The following is a 26,590-nucleotide window of genomic DNA, read 5'->3' on the forward strand; positions in this document are numbered from 1 at the left end:
GAAAGAGGTGGCAGAGGCTACTTTGAGGAAGGCGCACAGCTCATGGACATCACCCCACATCCCCATCGGGGCAAGGAAGGGGTTCTGCCCATGCCTGCAGCAAGGCTTTCACACAGCCCTTTACGCTGCAGGGTACAGCATTTGCCTGCTGCAGCCCTTGGAGGGGGGAAGGAGGGATGAGCAAAGAGCAGCTTTGAAGCAGGGAAGGGCAGGTCATTTCCCTCGCTGCTGCTGGCAGACAGGGAAGACGGCGGCAGCCTGCACGCAGCGACCAGGTAAGATGCCTCTCGCACAGCTGAGCCTGACCTGGCAGCCTGCACCAACAGGATTTATGCCTTAACAGACACATCAAACCCCGAGTGAGAAATGAGTTTCTGCCTTCAGGGCTGCTGGTGCTGCCCCGGGACTGCATCCTGCCTCGAGGCGAGGCGCCAGGGTGGGCGCTGAGCAGCGGGTAACAGGGCAAGCAGGAGAGATGCCTTCCCAACCAAAATCCTGCACAACCTCCCAGGGAAGGGAATACATCCACTCTGTCCCTCTGGGCAGCCAAAGACCCTGGGCTACCAATATCAGTTTTTATTTTAATACAAACTAAAAGCTTTTGGAGTTCATAGAAACATTGATGTGACACAGTGACAGAGCACCCAAGGGGAATGCTGACCACCCCAAACCCTGGTTCAAGGAGGAGGCCCTGGGATGTTTGGCTCCCCAAGGAAAAGGTTCTTCCAGGAGCAGGCTCGGACCCCACAGGGCGCTCCGCCTGCACGTGGGCAGGGATCAGGCAGCAGCGGCTCCCCCCCACACATAGGACAGGGAGGTCACTTGATGCGGTAGAGGACTTTGCGTTGCATGCGGTGCTGGATCTCCCCCCGCCGCATCATCAGCTGCAGCACCTTGTAGATGGCGTGTTCTGGGTATTTCTGGAAAAGGGGAGGTGGGGGGGGAAGATAAGCCAACAGGGAAAACCTCACCAGAGCCCAGCAGGAACCTACAACCAGTGCTAAAGCCTGGCTGTGCCTCTCCGGAGGGAGGGAGCCCGGTGGCACCAGGTGCTGACACTCCTTTGCCCTTTTATTATTTCACATCTGACTACAGCCAGTCTCACAAATCAAACTGTTCTGGTTTCAAGGGTAGAACCCAACCCACCTGAACAACCCCAAACCTCAGTGCTTTTGCAAATGAGTTCTTGCCTCATTCCCCTTAAACTCTGCAATCACATTGCACCCCACTCCCCACAAACAACTTCAAAAGCAGGTATGACCAAAAGGCTCTCCAGCCACCTCTTGGGGAATGGGTTTCACTCCCCGAGCAGCAGCCTGGGGTGCCTGGTTTCACAGCCCAACCCTCCATGAGGTCCCTGGCCCACCTGGCGCATGAAGTCCTGGACAATGCTGTGCTCCGACACCTGAGAGCCGATGGCAAAGCGGCGCTTGAGCTGCTTCTCAATGCGGGACAGCATCTCTTGGTCCTCCTGTGTCGTGAAGCCTTCTGCCCCTGGAGGGAGAGGCTGCGTGAGCTTTCTGTGCTGCCCAGACGTCACTCTCAAAGCCAGAGTGCCCGTCTTCTATGTCTCCCACCACACCTGGCATGTCTCAGAGACTTCAGGGAACCCATGAGCAAACCCACCATCAAAGGTGAGCTCCAATGACACAGCTGAACACGGCCCTGACTGCTGGAGCTTCCTTCAAACCCTCTGTGCCACGCTGCCTCCCAAGGAAACATTGCCTTCAACCCCACAGGGAAAGACGCTAGAGGACAAACTGGTTGGGGAACCACCTCCAGGACTGGGGTCTGCCCTTGGGACCCACAAGGGGCCAGACCACCCCTCCCTGGCCCAGCACTGGTGGAGATCCTCAGTGTCATTTGTTGTTGCCCTCCCTGTGAGCCACAGCCCCGTCGCTATGACAGCCCCTTGCTGCCACAGGCGTTGCTTTGCCTTAGCTCAGAAAGAAGGTCCAGCACCTGCCCGGGGGGTGCCTGGTAGCACCCCCTGGCCCTGCCAGCCTGGTCCTGAGAGGGAAGCTTGTCTCTCCTTGCCCTGAGCAGCCAGGCCCAGCACATCCCTCCTGTCCCCAGCACCGAGCATCTCCCCCTCACCTGACAGGCTGCCCGACATGGCTGCATCAAGTGTGGACACCTGGAAGAGCCGCAAGGCCTCTTCAACGTCCGCCTCGGTGGCAAAGGGCTGAAGCTTCATCTTCCCCAGGGATTCGGCAATGCGTATGATGGCCTCCAGCTGCCTGCGGCCAAAGGCGATGTTCCTTGCTTTCTACTGCAACTCCAAGGGGTCTTCTCCTTCCCCCCAACCCCAGACACCCCCACCTACCCAACTCCAGCCACCTCCAGTGTTGCCCTGTTCACAGAGGGCTCCCCCAAACCCCAGCACCCCACTAAGCCCCTTCCTGGGCTACCCCAGGTGACTCCTAGCGATGCAACCCCAACCCTGAAGGTTTCGGTGGGGCGAGGAGGGCAGGGTTGCTCACCGGACAGTGATGGGGATGCTGGAGCGGCGGTCACTCTCCTGCTCGTGCTGGCGAGTGCCGCTCCGCATCAGGATGTAGCGGTTCTTCAGCTTCTCCGCCGCTGCCGCCGAGAGCCGAGGGCCACACTTCCTGCAAGGGGGGGGAACAGGAGCTGGAGGAGGGTCCCCTGGGCAGGGGAGGCCCCGGGCACCACTCACATCCTTGGGTCACGCTGCTGCACCATTGTGAGTTGCTCTCGCTTCCCTTTTTTCAAGGCAGGAGTTAAAAAAAAGGTGACCCAGACAGAGCGCTTGCAAACACCGGCTGCGTGGTTCATTTCTCACCACTGCCTCCCACCGTGCAGCCCGGGCACTGCCAAAATGTCATGCCCCTCACTCACGTCCGACAGAAGGAGATGAGCTTCTTCAGCTTGTTCAGCTCAATCTCGCCCTCCACGGCCTGGGTCTGCGTCAAGGCGCTCACGTGTAAGGACATCACATGCTTGGCCAGCGTCTAGGACAGCAGAGGGAAATCAGGCAGCTGGAAACCCCACTGCCTCCCCCCACAAAAAAAATTGGGCACCACGAGTCCCAGCTGCACCCACGTGCCCCAGCCTACCATGTCTCGCTCCTCATTGTGCTCATCCTTGACGATGAAGATCATGTCAAATCGGGACAGGATGGTGGGCATAAAATCAATGTTCTCCTCACCCTTGGTCTCGTCCCAGCGCCCAAAGACAGAGTTGGCAGCTGCCAGCACTGAGCAGCGGGAGTTGAGCGTGGTTGTAATTCCTGCCTGTGGTGGGCAGGAGAAATGGATGGGGTCAAGACTACGTCCACGTCACAGCAAGGCTAGAAGGCTATTAACTCATAGTACAAGGTCCAAAAGCAGTTTGCATTTAAATAAAACCCCTTAAGTAGCACCCAATTGCTCTGTAATGGTTCCATATTGGAGAGGGGTCAGCACAGGAGGTACATGGGGCTGGACTCACACGTCCTTCTAGAGGATGACTGGCTTCAGCTGAGACTTGAGCACTAAGTAACTTCATTTAAAACCTCACATCAAGGGCAAGGACATGCAAGACCCTATCACTAAATCTGCAACCTGAGATAGAAACTGGGTGGCTGGGGCCAAGTTCCCCTGGGCAGCCCTGGGGGCAAAGTGTGGGTTTGCAGGTAGTAGGGCAAGAGCAACCAGCAAGGAAAAGTGGTGGGCGTTCTGTTACCAGGGACTGAACAGCTAAGGGGTGAGCCAGAGCAAGCAGGAGGGAGCAGAGGTGCTACAAAAAAAAAAAAAAGGCTGAGCAGTGGAAATGAAGAGAAACTCTGATTTGAGAGAAGACTTGGCACTGCCTTGTCAGGCAGTTTCTGTAGATCTTCTGAGGGTGTGGAGAGCAGTGGGAAGGAAGAAAAAGAAATGACATCATGCTGCGACACAGGGATATCAGCAGAAATACTAAATCTAGAGGAGCAGAGGACAGGCAGAGCAGAGGGAGTTCATTTCAGTCCTGTTGAAGTTCAGGCTGCCTGAGGGAAGACAACCCAAAGCCTACAGGCAGGGCTGACCAGTCTCAGATCAGAAAAACCAGTAACCATCAAAACCACTGCTTGGACAAGCCACTTTAAAATGGGCAATTCTGGCAAAGGATGTGTGACTGCTGGTTGCTGGGCTCTCAGGGACAATTCAGGCTCCTGCCCCAGGGCGACACACACCCACAGCTCACCTTAGCAATGGAGATGGTCTGCTGCTCCATGGCCTCATGGATGGCCACACGGTCATCCTCCCGCATCTTCTCATCCAAGGTGGGAGAAATGAGGTGGAGTGAAAAATAAATAAATAAATACATACGTTAATTAATTATTTCACCAAAGTTCCACCAAACCTCAGCTACACACACACCCACCGATGCTGACCCCCGAGGTAAAGCTCTGCAAGGACCTCTGCTCAAGAGTGCAGAACATAACCAGATTTTCCCTGCAGCCCCATCCCCTGACCTTCCCCGAAAGAAAGCAGGGCAGCTTCAGGGGAGCCACCCTTTCTCCTGCAGCTCTGGGCTCTCCCGGGAGCAGCCGGCAGCCCAAGGGCTCTTTCCCCACTCCCGTGCGGGCAGCCCCGCGGGTACCTTGTCGAACTCATCGATGCACACCACTCCCCCGTCCGCCAGCACCATGGCTCCTCCCTCCATGAAGAAACTCCTGGAGGATGGGTCGCGGATCACCGAGGCCGTCAAGCCGGCAGCGCTGCTGCCTTTCCCCGAGGTGTATACCTAGCAGTGTGCGGGACAAGGAAGGGGACAGCACATAAGTCGCCGTGGGACCCAGGAGCCCGCTGCTCCAGCTGAAGGACAAAGCACCCCCTGCACTGCAAAACCCAGAGCTGCTGGAAGAAACGCAAAGCCCTCCAGGAAAATTTCCCCAGCACACGCCAAAATCAGACCTGCTGGGTACAGAGCAAGACTATTGCATAGTCCCAGGCCTTGGACTGAGCAGTTGTGACGCACGGGAGGGCTTGCAGACATACAAATACAGGTATTAAGTACAGAACACGGAGTGATTCATTGTTTGGTGGGCTGCTGCATTAGTTTTGTTTTCCTCCTGAGGGAACAATGCAGTCAGAGGCTGACTTTAACGGGGACTACAAGAAAACACGGCTGAAAATATAATTTCATGCCTGGGTTCAGCCTGAAGGTCCGTGCCTGAGAAGCAGTCAAGTTCATTTGCCCTGACCAGCCAGCCTCTCTGCTGATCATGTCTCAAAAATAAACAGCACCACTCACGTCTTTGGATGTCTGCAAATAGCCTGGCTCACATCATAACAAAAGGCATTACCTGCTTCCCCTTCCCCCCCTCATCCCCCATCCTGCACCCCATCTCTTCCAGGCTAGCACCAGAAATGGCAGTTCGCACCTCCACCAGCCAGCATAGCTGGGAGCTGAAGGAAGAAATGAGCTGCACTACAAGCGGTCGCTTCAAACCACCTACCCCAATAGGTGAACACTTCTCAACGAACTTCAGCAGCTGGGATTTGGCCGTGCCGGGGTCACCCAGCATCAGTAAGTTGATGTCTCCTCTGCGGGTCAGTCCATCTGGGAGCCTGGAGTGACAGGGTGGGAAAAAGAGATGGAGGAGTGATGGTGAGCCTTCATTTTGATAACCAGACATTGCTGACAACTGGCAGGCAGATGGTAGCACCACCAGAAGACTGTATGAGGGCTTTGCTCCGTGAATGACTCCCCTGCCACCACCTTCTCTCCACCAGGCTGACTTTTCCCCACCTCTTGCGAGAGCCTCCGAATAAGAGGCAGGCAATGGCCTTCTTGATGTCGGTGCTGCCGTAGATGGAGGGTGCAATGCTCTTGGCGATGGTCTCATAGATGTTGGGCATGGCAGCAAGGCGACGAAGTTCCTCCTCTTCTTGAGGGGTGACTGAGCCAGCAAAGCTGTGTCCTGTACAGGGATGAGGAGAATGATGCAACAGCAAAAAAAAGGATGCTTTAAAGTAAATGACACTACTCCCCCACACCCGCTACCACCAAAAGCCCTTCCTGAAAGTCACACCACCAGGTGGGAAGGGTGGAGAGGGAAGGCATTTGCTATCCCAGCAAGGCAGGCTGTGTCCTTAGAGCCTGGCAGGAAAAAGCAAGGATCTTGGGCAAAGCAGCTCTGGAGGACTCAGAGGGAGAATTACAGTCAGGACTGTGTTTTAAATACATAGCTCACTTTTAACCATTGACTTCAGCCCAGGTCCTCAGGGATGGTTTAGCAGATTGCCACTAAGATCAATAAGATAAAAGCACTTAAATACTCTGGAGAACTTGGGCTGAAACCTCCTCATTTAATATCACTGAGAAAAAGTCATTCAGGACATGACTACAGATCATCCAGGGCAAGTTAGACCCCTGGACCGGCTTGAACCTTCTGCTATATAACCAGCAGAGCAGGACCTAGGCTGTGATTTCACACAGTCCTTGCTGAGGGACCACCTTGTTCAGGAAGGGGGCTCTCCCAACACCAGGCTACCAACACAGACCGGATGGACACCAAAAGTAGACCTCACCTGAACCCTCCACATCCACCTGGATGCCCACCACACGGATGTAAGCGCTTCGGATGCCTACGCCCACGTTGTCACGGGTTCTGTTCTTGCTCTGGGCAGACTTCTTGATGGAGTAAATGCCCATGATAGTGACTCTGTTCCCTGGGACAACTTTGTCACACAGGTACCTAAGAGGAGGAAGGGGAAAGCCGGGGTAGCGGGGGAAGGGATGGCACCAGCAACACCTGCTAGCCCTGCGGGGCAAAGGTGGGGAGACCATGCTGGTACCTGTCGCAGTACAGCTGCAAGTGCCGGGGCATCTCCCCGTGCGGCACAGCATCCGGGGACTCCTGCAGCTTCAGGACCTGGAAGTCCACACACTTGCACTTATCTGGCATGATGAAATAGGGGTCCAGTGGGCACTTTGGGCGGCCAGCTTGTTCTCTGTGCAGAGAGATCAATCAGGGAAGGCTGCTGGCACTCAGGAGCCACCCCTGGGAGCCCCCCTGTAGAGGGGACGGCGGTGACAGAAACCAGAGCAGCCACCCCTCCGAGCGGTGCCCAGCAGGTGAGAAGGGCAGTCACACGGGGCCAAACCAAAGCCTCACCAAGCCCTCTGTCTTGTCTTCGACAGCTGCCAAAAGCGGGCACAAGAACAAGCCAAAGACAGGGCGATACTTGCCTGAGTACTCTCCCTGCCTCCCCCCCTCTTCCCTGCTAGCTGAAAGCAGGGAGGAAGGCAATTCATTAATTACACAGAAGATAACAGTATAGACTCAGCGACACGGCAGGGCATTTTTCTTTATAACCTCGGGCACGAAGCAAATGTTAAGTGGTTTCTGGTGAGAAAGCAATTAGCAATGTGACAAGGCTGCCATCAACCTCCGGTCTCTCAAGATGTATCTGCCTCGCTAGACTACAAGCTCTCCGAGACAAGGAGCACCTCCACATCCTGCTGCCGTCTCAGTACATCACTACCGACACCCGACTCCACGCAGGACTGTCAGGGAGGATAACATGAGAGCGCAGATGCGCTTGTGCAGTCAAGGAGCAAGGTGCTGTACAGACCACGTGCAAGAACGATCCCTATCCCAAAGACCCCTCAAGCTGCATTAGAGATAAGGTGCAGAAAATAAATACTGGCAGGCACAATCTACCGTGATCAATCAATCGGCACGAGAGCTGCAGCACAGCGGCAGCCTAACGCTCACGGTTCGCATGGGCATCAAGAGCTGTAAAGCGGGATTTGAAAGTTAGTAGCAAAGCATCCCTACAGAAGGTAACGCAAAACAGCCCCCTGGGGAGGGAGAACATAGAACGACAAGTTCGTTCGAGAAAGATAAGAACTTAATAGGAAGTTAAGACAGCAGCTTAACACAGCATTATGGGATGGCCGGAGGCAGGAATGAACCTTTAGGTACAACAGGCAAAGCGCCCTGCAGATATAACGAACTCCTCGGACACGGCCGCTCAACACCGCTTGCAGCACTGGTCACGCAGCACCACGACCAGCGTGACGCAGACAGATGGAGCTCAGACCTGCCAGCCACAAGGGCAACACGAAGGGAGGAGGCAGAGAGCAGTGCAGATGCTTCTGCCTTGTGCAACAGGGACCTGACATTATGCAGCACGCAGGGGACGGAGGGGGAGCAGGAGGAGGGGGATGCAGCCTTTTTTTTCCCCACCAGCCTGCCGCACGCATCTCCGTGTCAGTCCTTACGTGTTGCATTTCCTGGGGAGAGCGTAACCCTCCAGGCCCGGGCGCACCGCAATGTTGCTGATGGTGTTGCGGCAGCTGCGGCACTGGATGGCTATTCTGGTGGCTTTGGCTCTCACGGGGGTTGCCGCAATTACGATCCCAGGGATCTTCACAAGGTGGGACATCTGGTCAGACTGAAAGGGAAAAGGTGAAGGGAAGGTAAGAAAGCTGTCGCTGGAGGATGGATGGGAAACTAAGAATTTGAAGAAACACAGCTCGACTTAGCTACGCTTCCCACATTCATGAGACTAAGGTACCAGAACAAAGCAGCCTGCACAATGTCACTCTTTTGCTCTACAGTAGTACAGGAATGTTGCATGACTTAAGCCATGCTGATTTCAAAGGAAGAGAGAAAAGGAAAAAACACTCCATGCAGAACATCACCAACAGCAGTAATGTCCCTGCAGCAGGAACCAGTAATAGCAGTCTTTGTAGTCAGATTTAAGTTGCAGAGTACCCCTGCTTGTAAATTAGCGTACAACCTGTGTCCTGAAGTACGTGATCAAGTACCAAAAGCTCCTCTGCAATCACACCCACACACAAGCAAGCCCTGCTGCTCGCTGCTCAGCGCGGCAGCCAATTCACCTCACCTTCAGGCTGCGGATGTTGGCTGCGTTCGCATCCGATCTCAGCATCACCTGGATGTCTTGGAGAGTTTCCTCCCCTGAAGGACGAGGACGGGTGACCTCATCTGCAACTTCTTTTGCAGCTTCTTCCAACTACAAAAGGAAGAACTAGGCTATTATGGGTACATTACAGTATATCATCAGGGCTGCTCTCAACATCAGCGCGCCAGGTTGCCAGCCTCCCCCATCCTTACCAGCTGCAGGTGCTCTGCTGGTTGCTTGTACAGATAGTCAGCGAGATCTTCATCAAAGCTGGCCAGGTCTTCCATCTCCACCTCCACCCAGTACTGACTCAGGTTATAGTGCCGTTTAAGCTCATCCCTGGAAGGCAGTAAGTGGTAAAGGTTTGCAGGGCAGAAAGCACCAGTCACCCACAGCGACCTTACGACAAGCAGCGAGCAGAGAAGGCAGGTTCTGCAGGAAGTCCTTCGTTTGGAAAGTAAACGGGGAAAATCGGGAGAGTGCCAAGAGAAATGTTGGAGAATCTGAGCAAATCTTTCACCGTAAACTACTTTCAAATGTGACATAAGACCAGAGACACCAGTGCTTACAGTGACAGCGTACAGTATGGCACAAATTGTTTACTAGAGTTACACAGCCAGACAGGCAATTAGAAAAACTCTATGCAGAATACCAATTATACCTAAAATACGATTTTAAAAAAGAAAGTTATAGCATAACAGGCAATGTTCTCCTTAAAAAGGCCAGGGTGCATGAAATTCAGAGATGAAAGGAAAGATCATCCCAGCCCTCACATGATACATCTGTATGCCCTCTCACAGTTGTCTCCAAGCTGCATAGGCAAAGAGATGGCCGAGGGACCTTCGCAGCCCCAGAAGGCACACGTGGACAGTGCTGTACTGATTTTAATGGATACACACAAAACTCCAGACCAGAAAGCACTAGATCTTGAAGACAGACCTTGAATTTCAGAACTAGGTGCAAGCTTGGCAGTGCAGATCCCTCTATTGCTACCTCTGCCACTAGACAGCTGCCTAAAAATTCAGGCGAACACGGGACCTCAGTTTTCCTCTAGGGTTAAATGGGAGCAACAGCATTTCTTATACTAACAAAGAGCTCTTTACAGTCTACGGGAAGAGCAAAGCTGACATGTGCGATTGCATACCTGGGGCGTGCATGGCAGGAGGAAGGCTAACAACAGATTGGATGTGCAAAGAGGAGTGGGTAAGGCCACCGAGGGAGAAAAGGGGTCACAGCGGCACCTGTATTTGAAGGTGAAGCCCGTCCGGTCCGTGCCCACCCGGAACTGCCGCAGAAACTCCTTGAACCGCTTCTGCAGCTGGGACTTCCGAACCTGCCCCTCGTCCACCGACGCATCGCCCCCAAAACTGTCGCTGTAGTAAATCCCGGGGTCGTCGAAGCCGGACATGGCGACTGCTGCTCCCCTGCGGGCCCGAGACCGCGGTCAGCACCAACCTCCTCCCCCTCCCCCCGGCTGCACTGCGCCCCCCGCCCCCAAACTGCCCTCGTCCTCCTCCTCCTCCTCCACACGGGATGCCCCACGGGATGCCCCCCTGCGGCCCCACGCGCGATCCCGCCCCGCTCCGCACCTCGCTGCCCGCGGGAAGCCGCCACCAACTTTTTCGCGGCAAAACCGGCGCGCGGCGGAAACCAAACTGCTGCGCTGGGCGCGCCGACTCCGCCACCGCTCACTCCGATTGGCCCGGCCGCAGCGCGCCGTCGCGGATTGGACCCCGGCCGTCCTCCCGCCCCGCCCCAAGAGGAAGCGCGCTGAACCGCCTCTGCCGCTGATTGGTCGCGGCGCTCCGCCCTCTGCCGGCCGGGCGCAATTTGGCGCGAAATCTGAGAGAGAAGGGCGGGGGGAGGCGAAATGGCGGTCGGGCGGGACCATTGTGGCGGTGCGCGGAGGGGGGACCGGGTGAAACCATTGCGGGCGGGGGGGGGGAGCGCGTTAATTGCCCTCAGGCGGCGGAGACGTTAATTACTGGAATAAAATAAATTAGTGCTGTATGCTCCTTGGGGGTAGCTGGAGTTTGTTGTTGCAGCGCTTAGTGGTGTGGCAGGGCCCGAGTAGGGGGTCCCTGTGAGCAGGAGGGGCCGGGGCGAGCAGGCTGGTGCCGCCGCAGGGTGCGTGCTCTCCAGGGTGCTTTTCTCCTGGTTAGTGGAGAATTTGGGGGGAAGGCTGGTGGGTCATTGCGCAAGCAGTTTGGCTCTTCAAAAACGTGGTAATGTGCACTGTAAGTGGAAACAGAGCTGGGAAGCATAGCGTGGTGCAAGGGAGGTTTTTAAAGCAGCAGCTGGAAAATGAAGGCTGTGTTGCAGAGAAACCAGATATAAAGATCATAGATCTAGTACAAAGCAAAGCTTTAGTCTTCACCTTTAGGGTCAGCCTGGTGTCCTTCAGCGTGATAGTGCAATGGCTGTGGGATACTCAAAGCACTGTACCCCTTCTGCCATGAGCAGGGAGGGGATGATGTCAGTCTGAGTTCAGACTTCCTAGCTTTGAGGTCACAGTTATGATCTCTTTGGGCAGTGGAGATGGGCTGAGTGTGGTAGAGTGCATTTCTGAGCTCATGGGCATTTATTTGCATATTTGGGATGTATAGTTATTCAGCATGGTTGAATGAACATAATTGGGGTGGGTTAGAGGGACTGAATAGGTAGAACTTAAGATGAATTTGAATGAATAAGTTCTTGTGTTTGAATAACTATCAAGCCTCATATCCCTGCTTGTCAAACATCTGACTATCCTTTTAAAGAATTAACTGTTTTTGCTAACAGGGGTCAGCAAATAGGCCCAAGTAGAGAAGTATTAAAGGGGATTTTGGAAGGGATAGAGGATGGATAATAGCCTGAGAATAATGACAGCCCCTTTCCCACTGCTTGTTCTCAGCAGGACCTGCCTCTGGATCGTTGCTCTCTGAGCAGGTTCAGCGCAGGCCGTTAGAACGGATCGGTAGGAGAGCGTCTCTTTGGGATTGAGGTCACAGCCAGAACAGGCGGCATCATGCGGACACGTTGATCACAGAGGCTTTCCGGTAGAAAGAGAGGAGAGGACTCTGATAGTGGCCGTGTTGGTACCCGAACCACAGCCTCTCCTGCAGCAATTCCTGTGCTAGATGACCCTCTGGAGCAGATGCGGCCAGCCACTCTTATGGCCGTAGGCCCTAAAGCCAGACCTCCGGATCCGCCTCAGCACGAAGCAGGGAGAGCAGCAGCACCCCGTGTCCGGAGCGCCTTCGGCCATGCCGCGTCCTGACAGTGCGGTGGGTTGGTTTGTCACCTCGGTGAGTCCGTGCGGTTGCCTGCTCCATGTCTGCCATCCAGCTGCCTCATAGGATCAAAGACTAGCGTGTGTTTAGTTTTTGGGGTGGTGAAAAGGTACGTGCTTTTCTGATTCACACTGAAGTTCTCGCAAAGGCAGCCTGGTAATGGAGCCCTCAGCGGGTGGCAGTCAGGGACAGCTGTCTCGGTTTAAACCGGCTGAGGGTCCCGTCACCTCTTGCTTTTGCTGGAATAGCAACCAGCTTCCACCCCTTAAAGATACTTTGTACGCTCACGGAATTTTGTGGTATTTCTAGAAACAGGGACCAGCACGTAGGAGCTGAAGGAACCTGCCCCAGCTTGTAGCAGGTTATTGTTAGCACCGAGTGGGAGCAGAGTCTGGCTCTGGTGATAGCTCCCGCTTGCGTCTCTTGTAATGTCGCTGGAGGCAGCAGCTCCAAAAGACATAGAGCTGGGAGGAAGAAAGACACCTCCCTTCTACTCAGGTAAGGTTTTAATAATAGGAAACACCAGGCCCGAAGACTTTACATTGAAGTTTATTATGTGTATAAATTATGTAACCAGACAAGAGAATGACATGTATCTTCAACAACTGTCTTCTGCTTTTTTAAAAAAAACAAAAATTATTGGAAAAAGAATTAACAAAGACCTACTAGTGTCATACAAAACAGTCTATAACCCACAGGAGCTGTGTGGCTCCACAGAAAAAGTGATCACAGTATTATCTAGCACTATAAAAAAATTGACCAGAGCTCCAGGAAGCTTTGTATTTCTGAGAGGCAGATGTCAAAGCTACATTTCTGATCCTGTAGGATTTTTGCAGGCACTCTGTAAAGCAACGACAATTCTCGGCCATTGTTTTTAGCCTTTTCTACCCTTTGTTTTTGGTGATAAAGTTAGTCTCTGAGAAGAGCTCGCACCAAGCATGGGAGATACTTTGCCCGAACCCCCTTGCAGCACTATCTTTGATTTCTGGGGAGAAAAGTCTCCTAATATTAGTGGCAGAGCCAAGATCACAGTACCCAGTCGGGGGGGGGGGGATTTCTCTCAGAAAGACTGGGGAAAGTGGATTAGTTCAGGGTGAGGGGAGGCACAAAGAGAAGGTGAAGATCCTGCTTCTTCACATGGCAAATAAGCCCACGGCGACTGTCGTGGCTAGGAAGCTGAGCGCCAGGATCCACCGCACCAGGGGAGTGGTGAGAATTGTGTCTGTGTGTCTCCTGTTAGTCCTCTCACTTTCTTTCCCAGGACCTAGATCAGATAGGAAAAGGAAAAAAAAATAAGCGGATGAGAACAAGTTGAGGCGTAAAGCTGCCGCTGTGCCACGCTTGCTCTCCCCGGTGCTGGAGCAGACCCTGCTGGAGTTGTCAAGGGGAGAAGGAGGAAGCTCAGAGCCCGGCTGGGGTGGGGGAAACAGCAGCAGCAGGTTCTGCTCTCCCCCGTGAGTGAAGAAGGGAAGCAGCAGACTTGACCTGGGACTCAGAAAGACTCACAACCCCTCTGCCTGTACTTGAGTATCTGCCTCTTCCCTTGTCTCCTTACAGGCTTAGTCAATGCACTGCCCAGCTCCATCAAAGCCCTGATGCGCGCAGAAGACAGCCAAATACTTAAGCCACAATTTTAAAAGGCAGTTTGTCTCCTACGTCTTATTGATTTAACTGGTTAGGCATTGAATGACCTTAAACAGGTAGTCCTTGGCACGCCAGACAAATAATTTTCCCAGTACAAACTTCAGGATGGGATTCCTTATCCAACACCAAACTTTTCTGAAAATCTTACTTTTATGAGTGTGTTGGGAAAGGAGCAGCAAAGTTTCACAGAGAACTTCTACTGCCTTTCCCAAAGAAGTCGCTCTAAGCTTCATTGGCTAGAGATGTGCAAGACGAGATTTGCTTCTCATTCTTTGCTAAGAGGAAAACTGTGGTTCAATCCAGTACGCACCGAAAAAATCTCCCTTTTAGTTTTATAGTGGGTAGGTAATAAGGGCTTTTTTTTTTTATTTGAACCAGACATTATCAGGGAAACCACTCTCCTCTGTAAACATCTGAGCCTGCTCCTAACTCAGTCACAAATCTGGCTCCACAAAAGGGGATTGCTTTGCTTGCAGCCGCTGCTCGGGTTTGGGATGGGTGCTTGCCAGCAGATGGAGCTTCTTCAGCTTTGCAGAGCTGATGGGCAGCCTGTACATCCCCGCTTCCTACCTCGTTACATTTCACCATCCAGAACAATGCTCATTATAAACCCAGCACGTTTTCAGGAGTGCTTTCAGTAAATACTTCTGGAAGGCAGGAAAATGACCAGAGGAAGATTTAGTCCAAAAGGATAAGGCTGTTGGATAGGGCTGCGTGTCTGGAGGAACGTTCCGTCAGCGCCACGGCTGATCTGCTGGGCCCAAAATCGCAGCCTTTGCTTCTGTAAACTGAAGGCCAGTTTTCATGTGGCGAATGAACCTTTCCCTTGTTAAAACCTAAGAGAAGGAGAGGGGAGTCTCTTTTTGTAAAGCTCCCTCATTGACACTATTTCTGGAGAGCCCAAATGTGTCATCCTTGCTGTCATGTCTAGAAGAAGCTTTGCACGCACCAGTGCCCCTCCTCGCACTACCTACCGATGGCTGGATAAGAAACAGGGCAACCACCTCATGCTCATTACTCAGTGGCTTTTACAAACAAGAACAGAGGAAGGGAGGAGAACAAAACCAGAAGGGGCAATGTTAAGCACCTGCCCTTAGAAGTGTCTTACCGTGCTCATATGATTTGTTAATGTTCCTTGTACGAAGCTCTGCCTTTGGCTGCACGGGGTGACCGTTCTCCTGGCCCTTAGACACCAGCTCCTGCAGCGCCTCAAACACCTGAGAATAGGGAACAGCGTCTCGTTATGTGGCCTCCTCTTCTTCTGTCACTGGACCCCTGCCCCAGGTACTTTAGGAACCAGAGGAAGACACAAGCCTTCAGTCCAAGTCTCCTGGCACTTTTTGCATAGAACATAATCTGCCTGTGGGACCGAGAGCATGTCTTTCAAACCCCTTGTTCACTTCACAGGTTCTCCCTGAAGCTTCCAGCTCAGGAGCGGCCTATTGCCCATCTTCCGATGGGAAGGAAAGCAAGGTACCTGTGCATCTAGTCAGCATCCACAGAGGACCTGTGGGACTCTACTACAGGGGTAGGACAGATAGATGGTGATCCCCACTCCCAGTATAAGCACTTATTCATATCTGAATAATGGCACACAGAAGAGACTGAGTTCAAACCCAAGGGGGGGAGAACAGCTTTTCAGAGACCAGCCTTTCGCTAGGTTCCCAGGTTGGACAAGTGTAGCCATGCAACTCTCGCTAGCTTGCCCTAATCCACAACTTCCCATAAGCTCCAGAGCAGAAATACCGGCTCTGCCTTTCCCCTCTAGCTATTATCTTGTTTCAGAGAGGGTGTGGGCAGGCAGGGCTGGCTGGTTGTTAATCACCTGTATATTTAGCAGGAATGCTTTCTTGGCCTCCTCCAAGACTCTTTTCTTAGTGGCAAGATCCATCTCGAGGGCATTCATGCGGGAGCGATAGAGCTGCTTGAACTTGGTGGCGTTGGAGACTCCATCAAATGTGAAGAAAGCCAGCCCTTCTCCAGTGCTGGGCAGCTGGAGGGCCTTTTGGGCAATTTTCTTCAGCACCTGCCCCCCAGACAGGTCTCCCAGATACCGAGTGTAGGCATGGGCCACCAGGAGCTCTGGGTGGTTCTTGCCTACGTTGTGGAGCCTCTCAACGTATTTCTGAGTAGCCTCAGGACATGGGATCTCTTTCCTCCAGTTGCTGCCGTAGAAGTACTCCAAGTCTTTCTCCAGGGCAGCTTTCCGGTGCAGCTCCGCCGGAAAATACACAGGGGCATAAACTGGGTTGTTCTTGTTACGTTCAATCTCTTCTTCCAGAGCAGAGTAGATGAAGTACAGGGATGCTGTAACCAACTGAAACAGAAGGAAGAGGATGAGGTACAGGTGCATCTGTCTGTCTTCACGTTTTGGGGACAAATCTTACTAAAGAAAATTTACTCATGCGCATACTTGTATGAATCATGCACATCTGTGATGTAGCAAGTTTCCCATGTGGAAAACAGAGTTGCAAGGTGCAGTGAGACACTGTTTAGCCTTTCCCCTTCTGCTTGAGGCAGCATCAGGTAAGACCTAAGCCCTTTTGCAGCGTATTGGTTGTACCTGCCCTTAAAAGCTGCTGCCTTCTCCTTCAAGTTAAAGTTCTTGCAGCTTCATGTAATGGAGACTACAGCCCTGTTAAATCCTGCCTGGTCTATTCCCTCCATTCCCTTGGTCAATAGAGAGGGTATTCCCAAAGGTATATTTGCTGGTGCATTGTTCAAATCTGAATGCTTCAAGATGTGGCTTCTCTTTATGGGACCTTATGAGATGATGACGCACCCCATTTATTTTTCAATATATTCATCCTGTTGGTATCCCACCATCGTGGGAACTGAGGCCCCACCGCTCTCCTCGTTCAGACTTGCAAGTGGGGTTGCCTCCTTGGTTGCCCCGAGGAGACAAGATAAAAGGGGGCTGGAAGCACAGCCTGCCTCTGAAGGATGCCTTTGTGAAGGAGCACTGCGAGGCTGCGTGTTCCCCTCTCTGTTCTGAAACCATTGTTATTGTTGTTTTTCCCAGCTTACACGATACTGTCTTCTATCTGCCAGCTGTTCCACGTGGCGTAAGACAATCTAGCTGTGTTCTTTCCTTCCCCAGGCATTCTGTTTTCAGAGGCTGTATACATATTTACACCTACACCACCTCTTCCTTCCACTGGAATCCCTTATCAGCAGCAAAGGGTAAAACATGAAGGTATTGTAGTACAGGTGAGTCAGGTTTGGGGGGGGGGGGGGGGCGGGGGAAAGCGTTACGCTGATGACAGGAGAGAAAGCAGTTTACTCTCCCACAAAGCAATCAGTTCTGCAGTAGAAGAGTTGCCGTTTCAACTTTTCCCCGTTGTGCCAGCAAACAGGACTTTGATAAGCACGCGGGCAGTGGCTCGTTTGTGGAAACAAATACTCAGATTCCGGGGAGTCACGTGTCAGGGCAGATATATAGGTTTGCCAAGAGAGTAAACAAAAATAAAGGTTTTTAAACAATAACCTGTTATCCAGGTTACTGGAAAAGAAACAAAATACACTGCCTAACAAATTCAGAAAATGTAACTTGACTGGTTGTTTTCAGAGGCAGGTAGTGGTTTAATGGGAAACACGGCTTTTGAAAACTACCGTTACCTTTTAAAAGCCATGTCACGTCTCACTCCCCCTGACAGCACATAAATATCTTCTAAGAAACTGAGCTGTATTCCTGAAGGCCTGACTTTCTGCGTTATTGCCAGCCTGTCTCAAAGTTCACTGCCTGACCAATGCCACATTTCTAACAGCAGGGAGTCAGCACCTGAGATTAAATTTATGCTTGACTAAGTATTGTGAATACAACCTGTCAGAAATAAGTAGTCTTTTTCCTACTCTTGTGGATTTATTTGCCAAGGAACAATTCAACAACAAAGTAATTAAACCACAGGTTGGATCACTAGGTGTTATTTGCGAGCCCATGCATCACATCCTATAACCTCCCAGGAATTTCTGGCCCAGGTGTGTGCTTTGTTTTTGCTCATGGCTTTGTCATGTGGCTCAGATCTCAGGAATCATGTATCTAGCCAGGTTAGGTACAGACTAATACCTGCAAATGATTCTCTTTTATCTTAAAAAAAGCAACAGGCTTCTACCTGTTAGCAGCAGACATGGCTTGCTCCAACTCAGTCTGCCTTTGGGTTACTATTGTTTATGAGCTCAGCTCTGGTATAATCCAAGTGACAAATATTGCAAAGTTCAGTGCCGGAGATGATCTCACAGCCTCACTTTGTTGCTATTCCATCATTATTTCCAGCTATAGCTGCTTAGTGTTGTTCATCTGCACAGTGGCACCTCCATTAACTATCATTGCCTATAATTAACATGCAGGCATTTTTGAAGGAAGAGAAAAAGCAATTGCATTAATCCCTTCAAGCTCTTTGTCTTTTTATCCTGTTTCAGCTTGATTGCCCATTCTGATATGCACAGTCCTGCCCTGCCTCCTGCAAGAGGAGCCGCTAAGATCTTAGGGGAGTCTCAGGGTGCTGGAGTTTGATCAAGAGCATGTTTTGCACAGGCGATGCTGCTACCAGACAGCTGTACTGCAAAGGACCTCCTTCCTTGTGCCGTCCCTCTTCCCCCTCCCGCTTCAGTCCCTGTGCAGCCCGTCTGATCTAACAGTGTATTTCCTGGCAAGGAAATCCCATCCCCAAGCAATGCTGCTGCGAAGTACCTTAAACTCATGGAGTGACACCTGCCCCTTCTGGAAATTCTTCATGAACGGCGTGTTCTCCGCCTGCTCGTGCACTTCCTTGGTGGCTTCCTTCATGAGCTCTGACAGGTCCTTGGACATGCTGGGGAAGAGCAGCAAAACAGATGTCAGTGCTGTCCCTCTCTGCTGGCAAATGGATCTTAGCTGTCTAGGAAGAAAGGGGGAGCCTGGGACAGCAGGAAAAGGAGCAGAGCATTCCCAAGAGCCACGGATGGGAACAAGGGAGCACCAGCAGCCCAAACACTGTCCTGAACGGGGAGGACTGACAGACTCCATCCAGAGGTGAAAGCAGAAGCATGCCGTTCCCTACAGAACAGAAACAGGAAGAGCATGCCTAAAAGCAAGGGAAGAAACGCAATACTCTTCTGGTGAAAAATTTCCCTCTCGTTCCCGTCCTGCTCTCACCTTTCAGAGCTGTGTGTCTGGGAAGTTTCCATGTTTCTCCACTTCGTTTCACTCCTCTGATTCCCTGTTGTTTTGTGGGTTTTTTTTCTTGCTTGTGCTTTCCTCCTTCCCTGCTGCTCCCAGGACAGTGAAGGCTCTGAGCTGGGTAGCCGGGCTCCGGCATCCAGCTTTATACTGCCAGGCCACGTGAGCAGCCAAACCGCTGACCTCAGTGTGATTACAAACTTCTTGCAACACAACTGCACTTCCCTTCCCAGCCTGGCTGTCACCCACTCCTCGCCTTCATCCCAAGGGACCCGAAGGAAGTCACCTGATTTATCTTGACTTACTAAGCACAAACAGAGGATGTCCAGCAACTTCTCCTTCAAGGGTGCCTGGCTCCGTAACCCTTTCAGCGCAGTGCCCGCGGCAGGCAGAGCCCAAGCGCTTCCAGAGGTGCTCACTGTGCTGGGGGCAGCGGGGTTGGACAAGGAGGGGTGGATTTACAGGGCTAGTGCTGGGGCAGGGTGGGCAGCCTCCTCTCCCTACACCCCAGTCTGTGTCCCGGCTGCACCCTGCCTGGGAAGCTAAGACAAGACCCATCCTCGCCTGCCCTAGCACGACTCAGGTATATAAAGGTCTCATTTCCCGTGACTGCACATCTTCAGAGAGTCTCTCAGGTGACGTTGCTGGCCATGGGATGGGGAGCTCAGCACCACAGGTTAGGAGCATATCCCCTTCACAGCAGGGAGCACAGCAGGGACTCTGGGGTGCGTACCAGTCCTGGGCACCGGGGGTAATCGGGCTGCTGTGGCACAGGCATGCACCAGATCTGGTCTGCAAGGGCCAGAACTGCCCTTGCACAGCACTGGGCACTGGTGAATAAACCCTGTCATCACTTTGCACAGGGCCAGCACAGGTGTGCCTGCGCTTATGCACGGAGAAATCCTTTCCACGCTCCCTTTTGCGTGGAAAAAATACTGATTTGTGTGGAACTGACTGCCGCTGTTGCCGCAGCTGCGTGCAGGGCAATTTAGGAGAATAGCACTCCATCTCCTAGGTACCCAGAAGGCTGGGGTAGTGGGTGGACCAAAAAGATGTGATACAAGACTTGGGGGAAGCTGAGGAAGTCTGCGGAGACTTTCAAAAGCAAATAATTTCTCTGATTTGGGAAAAGAGAGTTGGACAAGGTGCTTCTGCTAGTAGCTTGGCTGTTCCGCTGTTTTGTCTGGTGAAGTGGTCAATGAGGCAGCCAAGAGACGAAGTAGGGCCCTTCTTTTCCAACTGTAGCTGTGCTGGAAGCAGGGCTAGCCAGGACGGACAATGCATCGGCCAGCTGTACTTCAGAAAAGCACACATTTTGTGCTCAACCCAAAGAGCAGGGCACTAAAACCCACCACTCCCCTGCCGCTGTGGGGGTGAGAAAGCCCCATGCCGCAGCCACGTGCAGGGTGGTAGCAAGGCAGAGCCTGGGGAAGAGGGGGGAAGGATTTCAGCATCTTCTGTCTGTCTGTCCCCTCTAGTGAGTCCACTCCGGGGCTTTGCTGGTGGGTGCTGCCGTCCAAGCCGTGCGCCCCGCGCGTTTCCCTGTGACTGCACCCACACCTGGCCGCAGCTGGGTTTGGTGCTCTAGGTTAGAAAGCTGTCCTGGAGGAAATATGCTTCCATGCTTGTTTTTTGACTCGGGCAGACATCTGGCATGTGGTGCGGCACTCGGGAAGGATTACTCAGCGCTTCCACCCTGACTCAGCCAGACTTTTCCTGTCTTGCTTTTGTCTTTTAAAGCAACAGTGCATGCTAGCAAAAGCTGTCACGTTCCACATTTACCCCCCAGGCCATTGCAGACAACTTGCTGCTGGCTTGCTTGTTTTTCTCTAAGGTAAAATAAATGTATCGGGATGTCTGAATCTTTGAAGCAAGTGTGACAAAGCCCCAAACACGCCCTGAGAGAGGGCTCCTGTGTGGAGCCCTGGGAGCACAGGGCTGCATGGCCAGTCTGTCCTGAAGTCATTGACGCAATTTTGCCACAGGGATGGCTACAAAATGAGCATTTCCCTCTGGCATTGCTCCTTAAAGCCTACGTGAAGTTTTCTGTCCTTTTCAGTGAGTCCTGGTCTGTCACGTGAAGCTGGAGCACAGATTGAACCTGTAGTTCTGGTCGGGGGAACTAGGAAATCTATGAGAATATGAAAATGCATAATATTATTCATTTTATGAATATGAATAATATTAAAAAATCCTCAAATCCTGAAGCCCTATCCCTCCTTTCACCTCTGTTGTGCAGCTCTGGTAATGCACCCAGTTCTTCCCCAAGGACTTTTTGGTTGCTTTCAGGCCAGTGCTTTTGTCCCCTGCCTGCCTTCTTCCAAGAGGCTGCACGCTTGGGGGCACTCAAAAGGATGTATCCAAAAGGTCCTCCTCCTTCCTTTTCATCCAGAGTTGAGGTAAATGCAGATGTGAGACTGGGGATACGAGAAAGAGGATGTCTAGTCATGTCACTGCTATTCCAGGTAGGATACTTCTTCCCAGGAAGAAGTTCTGGCTCGTAATCACACTGCCCCAGGACATGGAGCCAATGTACCTCCTTATGGATCTTGGGGCTTGACCTTCTCCTGGGCTGGTCACAAGAGATAAGGTCCCTACTGCAGCTCACCTCCACTGTGAGCTTTTCCACGGGTGCAGGCAAGCAAGCTGCGCCCCATAACTGATTTATGCCGTCTGGTCTGTAGCTGATCAGGGTTACTTGGGATGGAGCGGCTGTGAAACTGGGCCCAGCTCTCTGGAAAGGCCCTAATGCCTCGCAGCAAGATGGAAGGAGAACTGAAAGTGGGTTGTCATCATCTTTGCAGTCGCTGGCCTGGGGCATTTCTGGCCCCATCCAGTGCTCTGCAGCGAGGATTTGTATTGCTTCTGCTGTGCTGTTGCTATGCAGTGTGGGGAGGTTAATGACACCGAGTGTGCTGGCAGAGATCTGCAAGGGACCGTCTCTTCCTAGAAGAGAATTTGGGAAGTTGACACTTGATAGCGATGCGCAGGGAAGGAGGTCCGCGCTTTTAGCAGAAAGCACAAACTCCCAGAGCAACTCACGCTGGGCACAGTGGGCCGCAGGAAAGCAGAGGCCAGCCCACATCCAGGTCACTAGGAGATTTTGCTCGGACCTCATCAGAGTGTCAGACCCGTGGTCTCCACCGTGCCAGCCAGTAGTTCTGTCATCTCCTCCTCTTCCGGTGAGCAGCGGCTGGGTGCTGCCAGAGCTACTCGCTGTGAGGGCGATGTGCACCAGCACCAGTGAAACTGCCCAGGAGATTTCTAGCAAAGATGAATCAAGGAGCCTCAGGCAAGATATTTGTAATAGTTGCTTAAAAGCCTCCATCTGCACAGCCCAGTCCCTGAGAAAATGCTTAGTCAAGAGACCGGGTGGATGAATGGTTAACAACAACAGAAAGTGATTGAGGGGTCGGTGCTTTCATCAGGGATAGGGAAGTGGGGGATTTACTTCTCTTTATACACTTAACAGCCTGTTCTGCCAATGGATTTATGGTCAGAAATGTCTAGTTACACAGGCAGTCATGGAGTGAGAACTCAGCTCTCCTGAACCCATGTGGGAAGCGCTGCTGTTCCGTGCTGGGCTCCGGCACGCAGCTCCCAGCGGCTCGGCTGAGCTCAGCGGGGAAGGCACCACCCGGTGAAAACCAGCCTTGGCCGGCTCGGAGGGGTTAGTGGGCGCTCTCGGACCGTGACACAGCAAAATGCAGCTGCCTGGCTTGCACCCAGAAAGCTGACTCAGTAACCAGGACTTGCTGTGTAATGGCAGGGGAAAAAAAAACAAAACGAAGTTGTGATAACCACTTCAAATGATTTGCTGAAGAAGGGAGTCAGTGCTGGAACATACAGAGATAGTCTGTGGGTTAATTTGTGTTTACCAAAGGGACATTACCCAGCCTGGCCGGGCCCAGCCCTGGCAGAACTGACTGTGCTCGCTGCCGTCAGCATCGAACAATCCATGTCTAGATCAAAGATACAGGTGGAAGAAGGGAGGTCAGGAGTGCAATGCACTGGAAATCTCCATGAGGAGCACAGGCGCTGCAGCTGTCCTCTGGACTGGTACTGTTAGACGGACATGTGGGCAAACCCCACACGTGGGAAGCCCAGAGACCGGCATGGTGGGAGGAGGAGGTGCAGGCAGATGTCTCAGGCATAACAGAACCAGCACGACAAAAATAGGAAATGCAGATTATTATACATATTTTTATAGCTGTATGGATATATGAGTGCTGCAGCGCATATGTGTCTCCAGCACATGGCTGCAAGCAAGGAGAGAGCTCTGGGCTGGCTGGGAACAGAGGAGGGAGAACAGAGCAAGCACCCTGCAAGGCACGTGCCTGCTTTGTGACCAGAGACCTGGGGACAGGCAGCAACCGAAAGCGTGAAGCAGGTCTCCAGGTTATGGGTACGCTGGGCTGAAATTTTGGGGGAGGGTGCATAGAGCCCACCATGCTCCTTAGAGTTGTGGTGCTGGTCAGGGTTTGCTTTGGGAGCAAAAGGGAGGTGTGGAAGGGAGCAGGGCAAAGTTAGCAAATAAAAATCCCATTTGTACAAATCTTTCAGTCTGTGCCGCCTCCTTTGTTTCAGTGCTACGTGTAAAACAAAGCGTGCCCTGACTGCGAGACAGGACAAACTGTGGATATCTGGATTTGAAAATGACATGTATGCAACAAGGAGGACTTTGTGCCACAGCTCACACCCCTTTCTCAGGGGACGGGAGGAGAAGGAGCCGGAAACCAAGTTTTGCAAAGAGAGTGAGACCCAGGCATCCCCCTGCACAGTTTCCAAACCACCCCTGTGTGTTTCCCTGCCCGTGGGGTACGGGAGACACGTGTCCTCCTCCTGCGTGGGGCTACGCAGCCGACGGGCCCTGGGCAGCTGGGGCTGTTTGTGGACATTTCTCCGATTGTCCCGAGAAGCAGGACCGGGGCCAAGAGCAGCAGCTGCAATCTCAGGGCGGCGCACAGGAAACCGCCCCTTAATAAACATGCTTCACGTGGACCCTGCTCCACCGTGACTCAGCAAAAGAGCCCATCCACCACAGCCCAAAACCTTTACTCAGCAATATGGGGCCGCCCGGCCTGACCCTGACTCAGCAAGATGCCCATGCTGGGAAAAGGGCAAGTCAGCATCAGCGGGAGGCAGGCTGCGGGGTTTTGGGGCTGATGCAAGAGTGGGGAGTCCTGGTGGGACGTGCGGCATCGCTGGCAGCGGCAAAATTCTCCCCCTCGGCTGCGCTTCCCAGCGCTCTGCAGCTGCACTGGGGCGGGGAGTGGTGGTGGGTGCTGGGGGGGGTGGGAAAGGTCAGAAAAGCTGGTGTGCCAGGCTGGGAAAGCTGCCCACCTCACTGATGTGGGGACGTGGAGGATGCAGTGGCCATCTGCCCTGGGACGGGGACAGTCCCCGCTCTGTATGGGGGGGGGAATCGAGGCCTGGGAACACTGCTCTCTGGGGTGCTGGGTGGGCACCCGGCTTCACCCGTGCTGGTAGAAAACACCGAACCCAGGAGATACAGGGTGGGGGAAGGAGTCTGTTTTAGAGGCTGGCGTGGGGGCATGCCAGATTTAAGTGACTTACCCAAGGCCATACAGGGTGTCTGTGGCATAGCTTGTGTGTGTGTGTCCCCCTTCCCCCTCCCTTTTTCTTCACTCTTTACAAAAGATTGCTCCAGGGAAGGAAGACTGAATTTACCTGACTGAGCTGTTATTTGGAAGAGCTTTGTTTTGAAAGCATGCCACTACATGCTACAAGAAGGAATAAGAAAGGAGGGGTTATCGCAGGCAGATTATTTCTTTAAATACCTTCATTTAGGGGCAGGGTGGGCTCAGCGTTGGAGAGCCCTGTGCACCGCCGTGCTTACAGACCACAGCTGCTAGTGTAAAACAGCAAGAACATCCATCTTTTTGGGGAGATCTTCCCTAGCATCCTGGGCACCAGGGAACCCGTCCCTCCGCTGGGGCTGTCGGCTCTGAATGGCCGAGATCCCCTTCGCCTAGCGCGGCAGGACATCGGGACCGTGGCTGTGGCTCTTGAGTTAAATAATCATTAACAAGAGCACCTGTGCAATGTGGGATTTGAATTAAAAGTGTTCAGCTGCTGGGTGCAGTCTGGCAGATGCAAGAGGGACCAAAGGTGTTTGGCATGGGGTGGGCCACCCCCTTATTGCTCTGCTGGAGCGAGTGCTGGATGGTGTGAATCGCTGCACAAAATGGTTCCCTGCCTGGAGGCAGTGGGGATGGGCAGAGGGGCACCTTGGCTTTTTTGCTGCCCCCTCCCCCCTTTTTTTTTCTATTTGGACTAAAATTGTGCAAAGGAGTTCAGAGGAATTGGCACCTACCTCCCACTGAGACCGGCCTGGTATTTAAGGCTTTTTTTTTTTTTTTTTTTTGGTCAAGGAGCTAAAAATACCACTGAAAGTGCCTCCCAGCAATTTTTCTAAACACAGATTTTCTTTCTGCTCTGTACTGGAGAAAGAACCTCCCCTAAAGCTGCAGGAAAGCCATGTCCTCACCTCACCCCGCCATCAGATTCACCTTGTGCCTGATCCACACTTTTCTGCTGAGATTGGTCAGAAAAACACAGCGCCTGAAGACTGGCACGTGTGGCTTTTCTCGGCCAGGAGGGAATTACTGATTCCCCCCGAGAAAAGCCCTGCTGCAGAGCCCATCTCCCTGGGGATCTCCTTGCCAGGGCTGAGCCCCCAGCCTCCCTTGTTGCAGAGCAACACACCTCCGTGCCCCTGGCCAGGGGCTCCCGGCAAGGACCAAGGTCCAGCCCCGCAGAAACACTGCCGGGGACAGTGCTGCAGTGAACTTCTCCTACCCATGGGAACGATCCTGTCCCCCCTCACCCATCTCCATCCCTCTGACCGCTGGCAACCCCACCGGGAGGGGGAAGCGAATCTGCCCACTCACGCATTCCGAACCCGCTGTGGTTCCTGTGCACCCTCACACACACAAGATTTTGCAAGGACGAAGGCAGACAGGAAAGAGGAAGCTTTTCCTTGTGAGCCTGTGCCCCTGAGTCCCTGTTCCCTCGCTCAGGTTTTGCTGGTCACTGACAAAAAGCAACAGGGACACTTGTTCATCCAACATGCGGCAGACCTGCCGGGCGCCGGGCGGGATGCTCGGGGTGTTGTATGAGCCATGGGAGAGCAGGCACGTCGACAAAAAAGAAATCTGAGGGCCACCAACCACCTTGGCATCACCCCTGGTGCAAGAAGTCACCTCTGTCCGCATGGTTTGTGAAATATCTTCAGGAGAAACAGAAAATAAACAGACTGGCTGCCAGTACAACTCCTCGTGTTGCACCTCCTCTCCATGAGCACCAGCCACCTTGCTCCTGAGCATTGGGGCACCCGCTTTTCCTCTCATATGTTTGCACCTTCCTATCCTACATCCATTTATTTTATCTCTGTCTTCTCTTCTTGTGCTTCCATTTGCTTATGCCCTCACACAGATATAAATGAATAACCTACAGAAATGTTTTCCTTCCTCACAACACCTCTCTCTGCTGCCCACTGGGTCCCCACCCTACATCCCTTCCCAGCATCTCCATCTGCCCTAAGCAGTGCAATTAACAGTCATCTGCAGGGAAGGGGAAGTGGTTTGATTCTCATTTTTTGAAGGAAGGGGGAATTTTGTTATCCAAAC

At 52.8% G+C, this 26,590-nt stretch overlaps 2 protein-coding genes across 2 annotated transcripts; both read right to left on the reverse strand.

Annotated features, from left to right (window-relative positions):
• Window positions 1-536: 536 nt before the first annotated feature.
• Window positions 537-10,535, reverse strand: MCM5 (minichromosome maintenance complex component 5). Its single transcript, XM_054840533.1, has 17 exons — window positions 10,454-10,535; window positions 10,106-10,288; window positions 9,077-9,203; window positions 8,847-8,975; window positions 8,218-8,390; window positions 6,786-6,941; window positions 6,519-6,685; window positions 5,737-5,908; window positions 5,444-5,555; window positions 4,585-4,728; window positions 4,186-4,251; window positions 3,081-3,257; window positions 2,863-2,975; window positions 2,484-2,612; window positions 2,098-2,240; window positions 1,367-1,494; window positions 537-920 (listed from the first exon to the last, which is right to left on the reverse strand). The coding sequence occupies exons 2-17, from the start codon at window positions 10,270-10,272 to the stop codon at window positions 819-821; spliced, it is 2,205 nt and encodes a 734-aa protein (XP_054696508.1). The 5' UTR covers window positions 10,273-10,288; window positions 10,454-10,535; the 3' UTR covers window positions 537-818.
• Window positions 10,536-12,669: 2,134 nt separating this feature from the next.
• Window positions 12,670-19,071, reverse strand: HMOX1 (heme oxygenase 1). Its single transcript, XM_054812053.1, has 5 exons — window positions 18,915-19,071; window positions 18,471-18,591; window positions 15,606-16,097; window positions 14,889-14,997; window positions 12,670-13,400 (listed from the first exon to the last, which is right to left on the reverse strand). The coding sequence occupies exons 1-5, from the start codon at window positions 18,944-18,946 to the stop codon at window positions 13,270-13,272; spliced, it is 885 nt and encodes a 294-aa protein (XP_054668028.1). The 5' UTR covers window positions 18,947-19,071; the 3' UTR covers window positions 12,670-13,269.
• Between the last annotated feature and the right edge of the window lie 7,519 nt (window positions 19,072-26,590).

The sequence above is a fragment of the Grus americana genome, chromosome 1, assembly GCF_028858705.1.
Source record: "Grus americana isolate bGruAme1 chromosome 1, bGruAme1.mat, whole genome shotgun sequence".
NCBI lineage: Eukaryota > Metazoa > Chordata > Aves > Gruiformes > Gruidae > Grus > Grus americana.

Coding starts and splice junctions, on each gene's coding strand:
- MCM5 (XM_054840533.1), bottom strand. CDS start 10,272: ATGTCCGGCTTCGACGACCCCGGGATTTACTACAGCGACAGTTTTGGG. Junction 5,909..6,518: donor GGTGGATGTGGAGGGTTCAG/GTGAGGTCTACT, acceptor ATCCCTGTACAG/GACACAGCTTTGCTGGCTCA. Junction 4,252..4,584: donor GCATCGATGAGTTCGACAAG/GTACCCGCGGGG, acceptor TTGGATGAGAAG/ATGCGGGAGGATGACCGTGT.
- HMOX1 (XM_054812053.1), bottom strand. CDS start 18,946: ATGGAAACTTCCCAGACACACAGCTCTGAAAG. Junction 18,592..18,914: donor CAGACACACAGCTCTGAAAG/GTGAGAGCAGGA, acceptor GCTCTTCCCCAG/CATGTCCAAGGACCTGTCAG. Junction 16,098..18,470: donor TGTCACTCCATGAGTTTAAG/GTACTTCGCAGC, acceptor CTTCTGTTTCAG/TTGGTTACAGCATCCCTGTA.